Source organism: Orbicella faveolata, unplaced genomic scaffold (genome assembly GCF_042242905.1).
Source record: "Orbicella faveolata isolate gen_17 unplaced genomic scaffold, um_ofav_v1 contig_14, whole genome shotgun sequence".
Taxonomy (NCBI): Eukaryota; Metazoa; Cnidaria; class Anthozoa; order Scleractinia; family Merulinidae; genus Orbicella; species Orbicella faveolata.
The window spans coordinates 21,013,380-21,029,345 of NW_028301541.1; the positions used below are offsets into that span (position 1 = coordinate 21,013,380).

Below are 15,966 nucleotides of genomic sequence, written 5' to 3' on the forward strand. Positions count from 1 at the left end.
CAACCTTCAATCGCTTTTTCAAATTATGCGATATTCAGCTATCAGTTTGCTTTGTTTTGAAGCTTCGTCCAGTACAAAAAGCCTACCTTTGCATTCAGCTCATTGATCGGGGTGGAAAAAGAGACGTCAGTATCAGTTTCATGATCAACTTGCAGGGCGAGAAAGGAAGAGAAAAGAGTTGAATTGCATTGACAACGCTGGGGTGGGGATGAGAAAAAACTCCTGATAAAAATTGCCTTGTTTACAAACCAAATTTGTGACGCCACGGTTGGTTTTCATTGCTATTTAGCACTGAAGCATGAAGCATTTTTGTAGCCAATGACATGTCGGTATATCTTTAACCTACGTTGTGGTTTACACTTCTGAAAAAGTCAGTGCTACCTACTCTTTATCATGTTTTATCATGTAGTCTTGTGGATCGTTTTATATCACCAACTACTGCCTCATTCAGTTGACGAGCCTTTATTCGACCCTGGTTTAACAAGCTTTTCAGTTCAAATAAGTTAACAAGAAATAATTCGAAAACACAAGTATCCTGTAAGATGTTGGATGTTGCAACAAGTTGGCCAAACGTAATTAAGCAAATTGCGTGTGTACAACATTGGTGATATTCTTGCGCGCGTCAATTTTTTTTTTCCTTGCTTCTAGTCCAGTTCTGGCCCTTTCTCTGTCACGAAACGTCGGGAGAGAGCCGAGAGCGAGGGACCCTCCCTCTCGACGTTGCGTGACAAGGAGAGGGCCAGAACAGGACTACCTTGCTTCTGGCTAATCATTGAGAGTGTGACCGTTAAAACTACGGAAATTATTTATTTGTTTATCATTCCTAAAGTATTTGCTTACCTCGAAGGACTTTTAGTGGCTTTTGATATCCTTGTTACACTGTATGAGTGGTATGACCGTAACTGCGTGCCGGCACAAATTCCACCGTATTGAAGAACGAACTCGCGCGGGGCGTCTCTAACTCATCCAGCTTACTCCGATTCTTCTTTGATAAATGCGTTGTTTGCTTGGTTATCGATACGACATTAACTTTTCGTGGGAATAGATAGCCTCCTACTGGCTAGAGACGGCATAACGCTTGTAATCCCTAAGATCGTTCCAATATGTATATACTATTGAGACCTTTTTTACTTCGTTCGGCGGGTTAACTGGGCAATCTTCTCTTATTAATGCACGATTTCGCACATCAACAACAAAGATCTTGTTATTATCATCATCATTTTGAACAGCGATGTAAACGACTGTGTAGCAAGAAGCTGAAAAGTGTAAAATTTCGGATTATCGCGAAGTGAAATATGAGCTTTCGGTGCGATAACCGTTTTTGGTGAATTTCTGCCGTTATATTGAATATTTCAAAAAACTAACTTGATTTCCTTCAGTTACTTACCTAGGCCTTCAAACTGGCAAAGTATGAGCAAAATCGATCTTTCGACCGTGGCCACATTTTTTGAATTTTCTTTGATTTTTACTCGCATTTACTCTTAACAGGATAGCTCCTTGTTTCTTCTCGTCTTTAATTTCATTTGCGGCGAAGCACTGCTCGAGTCTTTCCGCGTATTGAGTCCACGATTCCTCTGACTCGTTAAATTCTCCCACGTTCCCGTAGGTTGCCATGTTTATCCTCGTCGCCAATGTAATAAATCAGGGTGAAGCGAATTGTAGATCTACATGCTTTAATAATCACGAAGAAGAATGAATTGAAATCCTACATTACACAACATGGATATCCGATCACCGATAACATGACTCTGCATGGGACTAGATTATAACAGAATTGCAAGTAGTTATGTTTTTAAATGATTCTTTAGGAAGATTTTCGACTAAGTCACTTAATTTACTTGCCATAAATTTAAAACTATCAATGAATCTTATTTCCCTAGTTGGAGTCTTTTGTTCACCTTTTTTATCTTTATATTCATCAACAGCGATTCTTTTAGTGAATGATATAAAATTTTCTTCATTGACGGGTATACGGTCTATTTCACCTTTTGTTTTTCCAAGACTTTTGATGAAAAGATGTGCATCATAACCGCTAAGATTGTGAAATATAACAGGGATAAACTTTGGAATCTTATATTTTAAAATACATGATTTATGTGCGGCTCCTCTAAACTTCCCAGTTAAATGACAGTGGTCTCTTACTTTCTCATCTTTAAATGATTTGCCACAAATACTACAGATTTGTCCACTAAATAATTCTTTCCAATTAACTTTACTTACATCACTATCTTTCTTTCCACAACTTGAATGAGCTGCTTTACCTTGGCAAACAATCCTCTTTACGTTAATTTTACCATCACAAATATGACATGTTGTTGCTTTACTATATTCTATCTTATCCTTAACAGTGAATATCATCTTACGAGGAAACTTCAGATATTTGTTGTAAATATCCCTAATATCATTCTCTAAAGAGATGATAAATTTATCTTCAACATCTTTATTAGCAAAAGTAGCAGTGTATTTTCTTAGTATAGGTTGACAAATGTTGTCATCAAAACATTTTATATAGTAGCAATAGCCAGAAGGTTTGTGTCGTTGATATTTAACCGTATAACTTTTTTGATCATTTGGTAAACTTGTGTCTAATGATTCCGTAAAACATTCAAAATCAGCATAAATAACAAATGGAACTCTCATTTTTCTATTGTAATTCTTGAAAGAGAGATATTTATTTGCTTCACTTGGCATTTCTACTTTAACTGCATCATGATTTTGACAATATTCTCTATGTTTTTGGAGAGATTCATCTGATCTGAAGGAGTTTAAGCACCTACGACAAATGTATCTTTCACCATTATGATTAGTCATCTGTTTTGATAATAACCTGCTTAAATTCTTAATCCAACAATAATGATTAGTCTCTCTTTCTGATATTAGTAAGAGATCATGCAATAATATTAGATTCTTCTACTTCGCGATTGCTTATTCTCAATGGGTAAACACTATCTTCATACCCAAAAACGTTAATAGCATAATTATTCTGCTTCTCAAACCGATCAATCTTTTTTAGATCAACTGGAAACTCTATTCCTGACCTATCAAACTTTAGAGATTTCTCCCTCATTTTATTATTAAGTCTTTCTGGGTGTGATTTTTTCTTAAATACTACAGACGTTACAGCCCATTTAAAACATTCTTGATCATTTTCATTCTTAACATTAATTATAGCTTTCTTATTAGCTAAATCTTCTGGAAGAGGAATATAACTGCTCCCAGAAAGTGGCTCAAAGGGATTAATATGAATATCAAAGCTTTCAATATAATCAAACAGTCAACCAGATCCATTATTTGTAAATATTTCTATTTTTTCAATTATTCTCTCAGCATTATTATTGAAATTTTCTGAGAGATCAGTTGCTTCTGTAACTGTTTCTACTACTGAATGAAAGTATCCTGAATTTTCATTAATCTCTCCAGTTGCTGGATTCTCTTTTATAAAACGGCATGTTAAGATAAACTTTACTTTAACTGGTTTCTTTTGATTATCTATTAGATTGACTACTTTTGGTGCAATGTTAATAAGAAAATTCTTTGGATCATAACCTTTTTGCCCCTCTATCCTATAAGTCTTTAGATATCCTTTTAGAGCTGTTTTATGTTCTTTTGGCGTAAATTTATCTATTCTATTAAAAATTTTATTAACTTTTTCCTTTAGACTATTAACCTTTTTGTTTACTGGTACTTCAATCCTTTCTGGAACGCGGGATGAAATCCAATTAGCAAATTTATTTATCTCTTTATTAACAGATTCTTTAGCCTTCTTAGCCAAGCTTTTTAGTGGGCTTATTTTATTTTTATTAACATATGGTGCGGGTTTTAAAATAGGTACATCTATTAAAGGTACTGTTTCATCTAATAAATTTTTATTTCTTCTAACAGCTGCTTTCCCCTTTCTCGGTGCCGGTACTGGTCTAGCTGCTTTCCCTGTTCTAGGTTTTGGAATAGGTACTTCATTTTTAACCTTAGTTGATTCTTTTGAAATAGAGTTTAGAATTAGTTTTTTAGGTTTAATTTTTGGTTTTCTAACCATTCTTAATGCTTGAATGAGTTCAGCTTTTTTCATCCTAGAATATCCCTTAATCCCTTGCGCTTTTGCAAGTTCTCTTAATTCTTTTACTTTTTTATTCTCCATTGTATACTATTAACATATTAATTTCTTTAAATAATGACAAATTAATTTTTTTCTACGTGTAAAATGTTTAGAGTAGACATTAGCGTAAAATATATAAATTAGAGACAGCTTAGGGGTTCGGTCCCACGCATAATTGTCCACGCTCATTTTATAAAATTTAGTGTTTGGCCCAGTTCTCTCCAATCCCTACTACTCAACCCTCTGTATTTGCTCGAGAAATTGGAACACAAAACTAATCGTTCCGATGTATTTTGGGACTAAAACGTCCAAGTTTTGTCTCAGAATCATTTCTTTTTCGTCACTGGAGTCAGAGTTAAGTTTCGATAAGGAAGACTCCGAAATAAACTTCGATCGAGCACGTTCGACAACTGTGAACTCACTGCTTAGAGCTTTGAGAGCAATTTACAATATTAATTCAAGCGACGAAGGGGAAGACTTCTTTGCGGACGAGCTGCTTGTATATTAGGAATGGAAAGCTAGATACGAAGTGGAGGTGCAGGCAAACGAAAAGCAGGAAAGAAAACTCAAGGACTGCTTTGGGTGGTAATTTCGTCAACTAAACATAGGATTCCCACGTGTGTTTATAGCCCGTTTACATTTGTCCTTAGCGAGAATGTATTTTGTCAAGGTGTGATTGTTCTGTTAAATCCAGTCTGTGTTTTACTTTCAGTTGAATGCTTCATGTTTATAAGAGCGACGTACGTGTTGCAGTTTTCGAGACTTGATGACCTCCAAAACATTGGCTTCGATCGATTGAAAATCGTATTGTTTGGACCTGTATTTTTGAAGCTGCGGGAAGCAGTAACTCCAAATAACCAATGTAAATTGTTCTCAAAGTTTGCAGTGAAATTCGTCGGATAAGCGAAAAGGATGTGTTCCCTAAGCGGTCCGCAGATAATGTAGTCTCCTCCGCAGCCGTTATTAGGGTCGTCACGCAACGCTTCTCCCCCACTAGTGGGGGAGAAGCGTTGTGTGACGACCCTAATAACGGCTGCGGAGGAGACTACAGATAATGTTACTCGGTCATATTTTCGACGCTATTGCACAGAATCTTTGTCGCACTGCTGATTTCCAAACCTTCGAAAAACTCTGTGAGTCTAACAATTTTGTTATCATGTAATTCTAAAGGATTAATCTTCGACTTCCATCTAAATCGAAAGAGAAATAAGTGTTGGTTAGCGGCGTACAGTTACGATCTATCTACATATCATTATAACGCTTCTTGATCATGATCGGATCACACAACTTTGCCGGTTATGTTATAAATACTGCGGGATTGGAAGATATAGGTTGTCGGTAATATTTCTATAAATTGCTGGTTGGCTTTAAGCAGAAAATTTATGAAAATAGCGTTCGGAAGTCTGCGGAACAAATTCCAGTGAGAGTTCTTCAATGGTTCTCACAGATTCAGTTCGCTTGTTTCGGTTCGACAAAATCAACCATCGTCTACGTCTTTATTGCACCATTAGCCGATCATCGTCAGTAAATTGTACAGTATATCTTTCTTTAAATCTGGAATATTGATGCAATAGCAGATAGCACCTCTGAAAGGCGTTTCTGCGCACTTTTCGAATGTGTGTTGCACCATCCTGAAGGAAATGAGAGGACGTGAGATATCCAACCTTCCTGGGTAGACGTCACAACAGCCGCCGGACCCATTCTCCTCAAACTCGGTCGTGAAACAAAATGGCGGTGTTTTGGAGCTATTTTCGAGATTTCGTCGGGGCACAGAAAATCGAGGATTTAACGGAATCCAAAAATTTTTTCGCAGAACTATTTCAAATAACAAGTAGATTCGTTTTAGCCAAAAAAATTTTTGGGGTTAGGTGCACTTTAACCATATTATTATCATGTTATGCAAAATGGTATTTTGGAACCTTTGGCCGCAAAATATGAGGTTTCGTGAGAAAGGTTTAATGGGAGTGTAGCCTTCCACCATGCTCCCACGCAGACGCTCTTTGAGCTTGTCACACAATCTTCCTCCCACGTGGGGCAGGAAGATTGCGTGACGAGTCCTGGTAGGTGACTACTGGAAATGCATTTGAAACCTGTATTTTTGATATTTAATGTTTGGTTGTATGTGCTCAAGAAAAGATACTCTACAGCAATGCAATGTTCAAACTTAAAGGACCCGCTTGACTAAATGTAAAATAACTCTGCATTTTTTTGCTGTGGTTAGCTAATATACAAATATGGTATTTGTTTCGTTGATCAAATAGGCGTTGCCTCTTAATTGACAGATTTATTTGATCACAAGAATCGTGATTGACATAAATTATATACATTGACTTCAAGGCGTTAGGTTATTGTGTTTCAAACCAGTTTTTCAGTAGAATCGAAGTGAGAAAGAAGTTATTTTAGTCTGTCTGTTAAACCCGCTTACCTGGGAAATCTGTTTGTTAAACCCGCTCACCTGGAGAATCTGTTAAAGACTCAGTGCTAACCCGTAAAGTGTGACTGTTGTAACTACCCGCCACAGAAGTTAGTTGAAATTCAAGTTTTCTGAATTTAGCTTTGAGATAAAGATTTGTGTTTGTTCTGATTGCTAATTATAAATGTATTTCTTTTAGATCGAATAATTATTAAACCTTGGCTTGATATTATGTGGTTTGTGGTGGTCTTTTGAGCTAGCCAGTTCCATGTGCGACAGTATTTATGGGCATTTTTCGTTTTTCCCCATATCCCCTGTGCCTTCAAGTGCAATTGATGACATTGCCATTAACATTCTGTAATTTCAGTAAAATGATATCTTAATAACCAGAGATATGATACCCATCAGCCTCCATTTTATGCCTGGTTGTACCAAGTTCTGAGCTTCTTGCCTTTTTTTCGAAGGCAAAAGTTCTTGCTATGAGAGTTTATGCCCGAGAAATTGGGTCAGCAGGGCAAAGACACAAAATTGGTGAAAAAAGAGTATTATGGTTTAATCATTCCTTTTTCTAGATTTTTAGTGTCCATATCCCCAGAAATTGACTGGGCAAATCTCTGAAACAAGACCCAAATGCTCCGAGATACTGTAGAGAAGTAATGAAGGGATGCACTTGCAAGCCATGCATGAAGACATTATAAAGGTGATATTGTTTACCTAACTTGCCACCCTGATTGTGTTTTAGCAATTAACAAGTCCTCAAATGAATTCTTAATTATATTCAAACGACAGGATTTTGGTTTTTGTTAACCAGTCTTCACACCACAACATGATAAATTTATTGGAATGTGTCAAAATCACAAATCATGATGGAATGGCACAATAGTTGTCAAGCTATAAAACAATTTACACTGGCCACTGAGGTAAACAACTCGGCAAATTTATATTGTGGCACAATGGCCGCCAAGCTAATTTGCTGAACAAATTTTGGGGCACAATGGTGACTGAGCTAAACAACTCTGTTCATTTATTTTGTGACAACAAGCCATGGTCATGTTGTGCAATGACTACTAAAAACAGACTTCTTAATTCCTGTTTACTTTGACTCACCCAAAGCTGATTTGCTGACCAGTAGACCCATACTGATTTCACTTACCAAGAGTATCTACAAAGAGTAGCTAGAACTTTTGAAATACAGTCAAACCTGTATAAGTGGCACCATATTAATTGGTTACCCTCTATTAAGTGGTCAGTTTTCAAAGTCCCAAAAATTACCTCCCTAAATTACTGCAATTGTGACCTCTATTAAAAGGTCTCTTCTATATTTAAGAGGTCGCAGTCACCATTTGTGAAGTCCCAACAGGACGTTTTCTATTGTCTTGACCTGTGTTACATGTAAATGGTAACAGTGTCAATTACTTGTTCAAACAGTTTCAAATAATGTAACACACGAGGTACAACAAATGATTTCCTTGTTTAATTTCGCAAATCATTAAAATGTCGAAAATGAATGTTTCTTATTTGAGGTCAAATGTCTTTTCAGCACTGATTGTATTTGAAATGTTTTTCTTGCAACCTGTATTAGGTGGTCACCCTGTATTAAGTGGTCACTTAGCCTTTCCCTGAGGGTGACCGCCGAATACAGGTTTGACTGTACACTGAAATGCACAGCCCAATAGGCCACTTCTGAGTTACCTTGTGTCCAAACAAGTCTTCATGCAAAACCATTCATATGAAAATGCGTTTCCCCCTAGATGTTCATTTTCATGTAATTCAAACTCATTTTCATACGAAAGGTTTTGAACGAGGACTTGCCAAATGCGTGGGGAAATTATTGGATTATTTATCATAAAACAAATAAAGAAGCCTCGACTGTGCTCTGTTCTGTCGTAAAGCACTTAGGAAGCGGTAGAGCGCTCAAGAAGCAGGGAAAAATACTCGACTCCGTCTCGTGTTTTCCCCTACACTTCTTTCGTGCTCTACTGCTTCCTGCGTACTTTACAACAGAACAGAGCACAGTTGAGACTTCTTTATTTGTTAATTATAACATTATCCACAGTCTGCCGAGGTGAAACTGATTCACTGAAGTCACTTCTATCAGTCTTTCTCAATAAGTCTTGATAGCGTTTGTTCACGTTTTTTGCAATCAACATCTTTATTCCAAAACGTCTTGAACATATCAGAATAAACTTTGGGTTTAAGGCATTCATCGTGCAGCGCATCGCAAACATCACAAGCTGGAAGACCGCGGGTCCTCTTTGAAGCAAATTTCTGTTTCCAAGAAAAGTATTCGTTGTATGCAGTGTCATTTTTATCAAGGTACAGTAGGTATTCTGCCAAAGCTTTCACGGATGGAAAGTCTTGCACACTAATAAACGAGCCTGGTGGAACCACATCAGCACTGTAATAATCTTTGGCAAGTACAACAGGCACTGAATTCCTACTTAGTGATATCCAGAATTTCTCGGTGATATAATCAGTACAAACTCCATTTTCAAAGGCCAGAGTAAATTTGTAAGGCTTGAAAATGTCGTCACAGTTGCTTGATTTCGAACACTGGTTGTCTTGTCCGTAAATATGTGAACAACTGCCATAAATATCAACATTGATGTAGTTCAGAAGCTTTTTGACATACTTTTCTCGAATAGTGCCACAGTGTGAAACAGCCCACAACACTAACTTAGTTTTGTTTGCTGCGAAGTTAATAGAAGTGCGTGGATTTTCAGCAGGAGGCAATCGAACGTAAAGTCCATAAGGGAAATGAAAATCTGAGTCCGTTTTGAAAGTTATCGTCCAGTTAAAAAAGCCATCCGGTATTACAATACCGTCTACAGGCTCAGTCTGAGGACTTTCACTGGAAAGAAAGGCCATTCGTTGACTCGGACGCCGATAGTTGTGAATTTGTTGAAGTTCTTTGGGACTGACGAATCGTTTGATATCTGGAGCGTGAAAAATAATCAGATCACTCTTTCCTATATCGTTAACGTTGTGGGTAATTTTACATTTCTTCTCTGGGCAGTTGGCGTGAGGCAGATTGAGCTCTGTAGAAGGGAAATCTGGCCACGGTTTACTTCCAAACCATGGAGTGTAAAGCAGAATGATCCTTGTTCCGTTGCGATCAAAATGACATCTGTTTGGCATCCGTTTAGTTTCGGTAGCGTTTCGAGCAATCCAAGGCTGTAAATGTGGAAAATTTTCTTCAGATTGCAACATTTTGATGGAGTACAGTAGTAAGAGAAGAATTAAGCCAACCAAAATTGCGAGTATTCTCCAATTCATGATACTTGTCATATCCGAAATATTAGCTCGCGGCACAGGCGACTACACACCGACTAGAGGATGTAGTTGTGATAAGTCCGGCTGCTGCGCGTGGTATTCAATGTATTAAAGCTTTAAGCTTGAGTTGATGTACGACGAGTTGATATCGTGAGCATAGTACATGTATACCAGCTTATTTTGCAGCCTTACATGTATGATGATACCTGAAAAAGCGACAAACCATTTTGGTCCACCTCACCTGATGAAAACACAGCTCGTGATGGGCTCTGATGCCTCTGAACAATCGCTATGACTTCAGTTTGTATGCCGTTGTAAAGTGTTCTCTAAAATTTAACCGTTGAATGTGTTGTGAGAATCAAAAAAAGTCCGCGACTGTGCAGGCTTTGTTTCCTTGCTTGAGTCCCTGGATGTACTGAGAATGCGAAATCGATTTCTGTTTTGGTTTCGCCTGAAACCTCAACATTAAAATGCAAAGCACGCTATATATGTAAATCGGGGGGGGGGGGGGGGGGGGGCACGGCGGAAAAACCGCTGATTGGCTGAGAAATCCGTTGTCTTGGAGCATGCTCAAGCGCTCGCCGCTGACAATTTGCGGCTGCGAACGAGTTTCGAAAATGTCTGAATATTTTGGAAGCGGGAGCATCGAACAGCAAGAAATATTGTGGATTTTTACCCACTTAGAACTTCTACTTGTCACAGAGAATGTGGTTTAAGCAAAAGTAAGTATGTTGCAAATGTTAGCCTGGTTTTTTCGCTTTCTTTGAGTCTTATTCTTTGTGTTGTGATTTCTTTTGTCCGTTGGTGTCGTGTTCATTTTGTGCCAAGCGGAAGCCCCTGCTTAGTTTGTTTACAATACTCTTCTGCTGCAGATATTGGTGTACAGATGACTTAACACAATGAACACAGCATAATGGAAAGCTATGTTGAAAGGTAAGCCAAGTTTTCCTTCCTTTCCTTCCGTAAATGGTTGATTTTTGCAAGTGGCAACATTTTCTAGTTCGTGTGTGGCTTCGGAAACATTTTGGCTCGATGAGTCTACATTTTAAAAGTTGAAGCTTTTGTTGGCTATCATTTGAATTACCGGTCATATCTTGACTTGCCTCTGGGAAGAGACCCGTTAGGTTTTTTGTCTGCCATGTTCATATAAATAAGTGACGAAAACCGTTGACACTGTACTGTAAATGAGCTTAATTTTGTAGATTTAAGGATATAAATCTTGCATGCAATGAATGTTTTAAAAGCGTAGCCAACTTACGTTCAGTCCGGATATCAGCATACTATTCAAGGTGACGCATTTCTTTCTACGTTTAGATATATCCTCTGGCTTGTGTTGTCTACAATTTAAAAGTTCTTGCAGCGGTGCAACAATCTGATATGACAGATGTACACTAAGGTTTGTTGTTATTGAATGGACTAATTGCGTTGTTTTGAAAGAGTTTCTAAAAGTTATCTTGTAAAATTATTTTTTGACCTGAAGGCAGACTTTTTTGGGTTTAATTAGTCGGATGATGATGAGGTTAATGAAATGTTTTTATTTGTTTATTTTTTATCGAGTGAAACCTCAAGAAGTAACAATCCTTTTGTTGTACTTCATGATTATGTTGTACTACATGATTTAAATTTCCCAGTTACAAAGCTAGCAAAATGACTGAGGTATTCACAATATAGGTTGAAAGAAGTTGCGTAGTCTTCAATGCTCTACACAGTATTGTATAACATATGAACAGTGCAGATACTAACTAAAGTTAATGACATTTCTTCTTGCAATGTAATATGTATTCAAAGGATGAAGCCAAAGTATAGCTTAATTTAATTTTACATTTTTTCCTCTTTTTTTACACAGTTAGACCTCAGATTTTCACAGCTCTCCTCCTCTCTTTCAATGACTTGATTCTCTGGCTGGGGACAGTGTGACGTGGCCATGTACATCAATGTGAAGAAGTTTTTTTCCTGGATGAAATGAATGCCATCTTCCTTGGAGAGGATACTAAATGATATGTCCCTTTCATAAAAAGATTAAGGAATAATAAAAGGGATAATTACGGAACCAAATGCATGGAACAAGTATTTCAGGATTCCCCAGTAATTAATAAAGAAAAGCGTTTGAAGACAGAAAAATTATAACTTGGTAAACAACTTGGTTGGGATTTGACTTCTTAAAAATTTGTAGATCATAATATTTTGGTGTGGAAGTTTATGCGATATTTAACAATAATTTATTCTTTGCAATCAAGGTGAATAGTGGCTGTTATTTACAGGGTTCATACGGGTCCTGGAAAACCTGGAAAGTCCTGGAATTTTATTGTGGCATTTTCTAGGACTGGAAAGTCCTGGAAAAGGGCTACTGGTCCTGGAAAGTTCTGGAAATCTGTTAAACTCAAGGAAAAAAATATGAAATGTATGGCAGACAGTAAGGAGAATTAACATTAAGATCTTGGGAGTGAAAGGGTTAATGTGAATTTTAGAGTCCTGGAAAAATCAATCTGAGTCCCGGAAAAGTCCTGGAAATTTGTTTCTGAAAAAGGGTACGAACCCTGTATTTACTGAGATTGACAAGTTTTTAGTATATGTACAAAGTGATCTCAACAACAGATGAAAAGAAAACCATTAAAAGATAATTTAATTGACCTCTCAATTCATGCGTGGAAAACATGGGAGCGGCATGAAGATGTGCACAATTCTTTACAGAATCTTCTAACATGGCAGGTCTAGTTAACCTGCAATAAAATCCTCGTTGATCACAATCTAGCAAAATGGTCTTTTAACACTGTTCAAATCAACAATCTAAATGAAAAGTCTGTTTGCAAAACAATTTCATTGTTCAATCAAAGTTTTCATTTTCACTTGAAATGAAAATTGAAAATTCGAAACTTCGAAGACTTTTTTGTATTTTCTGGTACAGTATCTTCTTGTATTCTCAAGATTTCCATTTCAGAAACACTGGCGGAACATAAGTTTCCGCCAGCCATTTTGTTATTGTTTGGATCACGTATCATTCACTCGTTAGAGAGTGAATAATTATCAACTATTCCACAAGAACGTGTTGGATATGAGATAATAGATAGCCAACAAGGCGCGTAGCGCTGAGTTGGCTTTAATCTTCTCATATCCAACAGGCATGAGTGGAATAATTGTTTTATTAAAAAGGCCCCCAAAATATAGAAAACTAGACTTAAATAGCAATAAAAATGCTCAAAAAATCATGCATACGCTTTCCATATTTGTAGAGCATGGTATAATGGTTCATAACCCCTGATAGCTAAAACAATGAAAACTCTCAAATTGCATTATCCAATCCAGTTTTTTAATGATGCTCATTGCTTGTGTGTTTGTGTTGGATTTTATTTTTATTTCAGTTTAGTTTTCTATATTTGGGGGACGTTTTTAATGAAACAATTCTAGTCACGCTTGGTTGGTCTTTTTGTTTGGGAATGGGAGAGGTTAACTTAACAGTAGTTTTACATGTAGTTATTTTGGAATTGCAAATCTCGTAATTTGCATTTTAATCAGATAAACATTTTGCTGACATCATTGCCTGATCTGAATAATTTACCAAAAAGTGAATTGTGGTAGCAGAAGATAACCATATCCACCTCAAGGGAGGTCAATGGAAATTCTGAGGAGTGGGGGGGGGGGGGGGGAGAATTCAAAACCTAAAATTTTGAAAAGGAAAGTATGAAGGTGAACTGGCATTTTCAGTGGGGTGTTCAGAGGATGGTTTGCTCCAAATGCATGTGTTATGATATGAGCCTTTGTTGCTTCACTGATGTTAATAGAGATTTGAATATCTTCTGTTATCTGCTACAGTCTTATTTTCTACAGTGGTGGGTTATCAGCTCTCAGCCCAACACCCAACCTGGAAAGCCAGGTGATCACAATTTGTCTGGTCCCCATTCTTCAACCTACCAGAAGTACAAGACTCTAGCTGACATAGCTCATAGGGTCATGGATACAAAAACCATCCCTCCACAATAAGGTGGTGACCCCATAGGATGGTTGGAAGATGGGGGAGGGAGTAAACAAAATTTGGTGGCAGGGTCAGCAAGGGTATGGAATTTATGTGGAACACAATATGAAACAGTAGAATTTTGTTGCAGTGTAGGCTACTGAACCTTCTCCCTAAAAGTATCTAGGAGAGATGGCATGTGGTATTTGCTTGGAACAAGACTTAAACTTACTATTGGGGGAGGAGGGATGGTGCAGTTTTCATGTGTTTTCTCAAAATGGTGCTTTTTGCAAAAAGGCATGCTTTCCAACGTGGTCAGTGTAAGACACAGACTTTGGACTGCAGGTCAGGTGTTAAAATGCAGACTGTAGACTTTTTAAGTGTTGCTGTGTGTTAACAGTAAACAGACCAACCTTATTCAAGCCAAAAGAAGTGAGAGTTTAGCCTAAATAGTTCTAGGGTTAGACTGACTATCACTTGGGTCAGCTGGGAAGGATCTAGGGGGCTTTGGCTGGTTCGGTTGAAACCCCTAGATTAAAAAAACAGAACTAAAACATAACATGCTAACTTGGCTCCAGAATAACAGAAATCCTATTTCCAATTCAAGGACCACATTTCAAAAATTTCCGGCGTGAAAGCCACCGGTCCCCCTACAGGGGACCGCCTTTTGGCAGTTCTTATCTCGAAACCCCTGCTCTGTATCCGCCCCAGGGTTAGCCTGAATATTTTCTCCAGTTAGCCTGTTTAAGGTTAGCTCTCGATAAAACACGATACAGTTATAATGTCTGCAGTATGTATTTCCCCCTTACTCTGCAGTCTGCAGCGCACAGTCTGCGTTTTACACTGACTGAATTTCGATGTAACTACAAGCCTTCACATAAACGAATGTTCCGCCAGTATAAAGTGAAACGAGAACCCCTTTTGGCGGATTGCTTTTTTCGTTAACACAATGGAGAAATGTTTGCAATAACGAAGCCCGCAGCTAGCTGCGGGGAAAGCTGCGTAGCCAAGGAACAAGAATCGTAGTAAGAAGTAGCATAAGCCATAATATCAAACACAGGCTGACATAAACAAAGAGCAATTTATTTTATCCTTCAAGCTGTATTACATATACAATACAACTTTCTACAATGCCATATTAAACCTCTATAAGCTTACTACAAGTTTTCAGCTCAAATCAGTACATGGCATCCACTGAAGCGGCAAAACAAGGCACGAATGAATAGCACACAAGCGAAACACACAACAAAATTAGGCATTAGTGTGTACTACTTACGAATTCGTCCTCCACTTTTCTTTCTTCAGGCAACGATGCAAAAGTCCATGAACAAATAGCATTTAAAAATTTTCATCAGCACGAAAAAAAAGTCATATTTTATATGTTCCGTAAAATTAAACAAGCTACAAGAAATTGCGGTTCAAAACCTTAAAGAACTTGACACGACCTTAAGAAAAGGAAACACGGTACCTCGGGTGAATTTGAAAAAGCTGAAAGTTTCCTTTCGGAAGAGCTGTCTTTATCACCTGAGAAAACTGCCAACACCGTTTCGATCCTCTCGATCACAGTCAAAACATCAGCACGGATCATTGCCCAAAGTAGCCGTGTTGTTTGTAACTGCCTTGAGCGAGCAAGATGTTGCCAAAAGCCATGACAATGACGTGTTCGTTTTTGATTCGTCGTCCGCCATTTTGAAAATGGAAAGGCGGGAAGACAAATCGAAATCTACTGCGCATAAGCCGCGGTTTTTCCGCCGTGCCTGTAAATCAAGTCCAGCGGCAGGGAGCAGACAATCTTGTTGAGTTGGATGAGAGTAAATAAAAGAATGAGAAGAATGAAATAGTTCACCCTTGTCTTACATGTCAACCGTCATGTCAACAAGAGAAATTTTTTCAACAGCGCGAAAAGGTCTAGGTACGAGTTTTTAGCGCTACAGTTTTTATCCCGCAGCAGTGAACAACAACCCTGCAACAGCAGCTGTAAACTTGCCAGAAGTCTACCTTTTCTTTATCCTTGATCTTTGACTTATTTATCTTGAGCGACGAAGCCCAATCGGGCATGTACTAAAACCCGAAACAACGAAACGAAACGAGCGAAACGAGCGAAACGAAACCGCCGAAACGAGCGAAACGACCGAAACGATTAAAATCGTAAGTAATAAATGAAAAAGTTAAAAAAAAAGTCTTGATCTCTAGCACGTTACTATGGCAGCCGGATCTCGTACCCAGATCCTGTTCTTA

At 37.9% G+C, this 15,966-nt stretch overlaps 1 protein-coding gene and 1 long non-coding RNA gene across 2 annotated transcripts; one reads left to right on the forward strand and one right to left on the reverse strand.

Moving 5' to 3' along the window:
• Positions 1 to 7,034: 7,034 nt before the first annotated feature.
• Positions 7,035 to 10,249, reverse strand: LOC149114476 (core alpha-(1,3)-fucosyltransferase-like). The gene has a single exon (XM_089287019.1). It carries the CDS (start codon positions 9,792 to 9,794, stop codon positions 8,601 to 8,603), a length of 1,194 nt encoding a protein of 397 aa, XP_089143145.1. The 5' UTR covers positions 9,795 to 10,249; the 3' UTR covers positions 7,035 to 8,600.
• Positions 10,250 to 10,346: 97 nt separating this feature from the next.
• On the forward strand, positions 10,347 to 12,417 carry LOC149114477 (uncharacterized). The gene is made up of 3 exons (XR_016206480.1): positions 10,347 to 10,501; positions 10,652 to 10,712; positions 11,626 to 12,417. It is a non-coding gene; the product is annotated as an uncharacterized LOC149114477 (long non-coding RNA).
• The last annotated feature ends 3,549 nt before the right edge of the window (positions 12,418 to 15,966 follow it).

Bases quoted from the DNA above. Each gene is read 5' to 3' on its own strand.
- LOC149114476 (XM_089287019.1), bottom strand. From the start codon at position 9,794: ATGACAAGTATCATGAATTGGAGAATACTCGCAATTTTGGTTGGCTTA.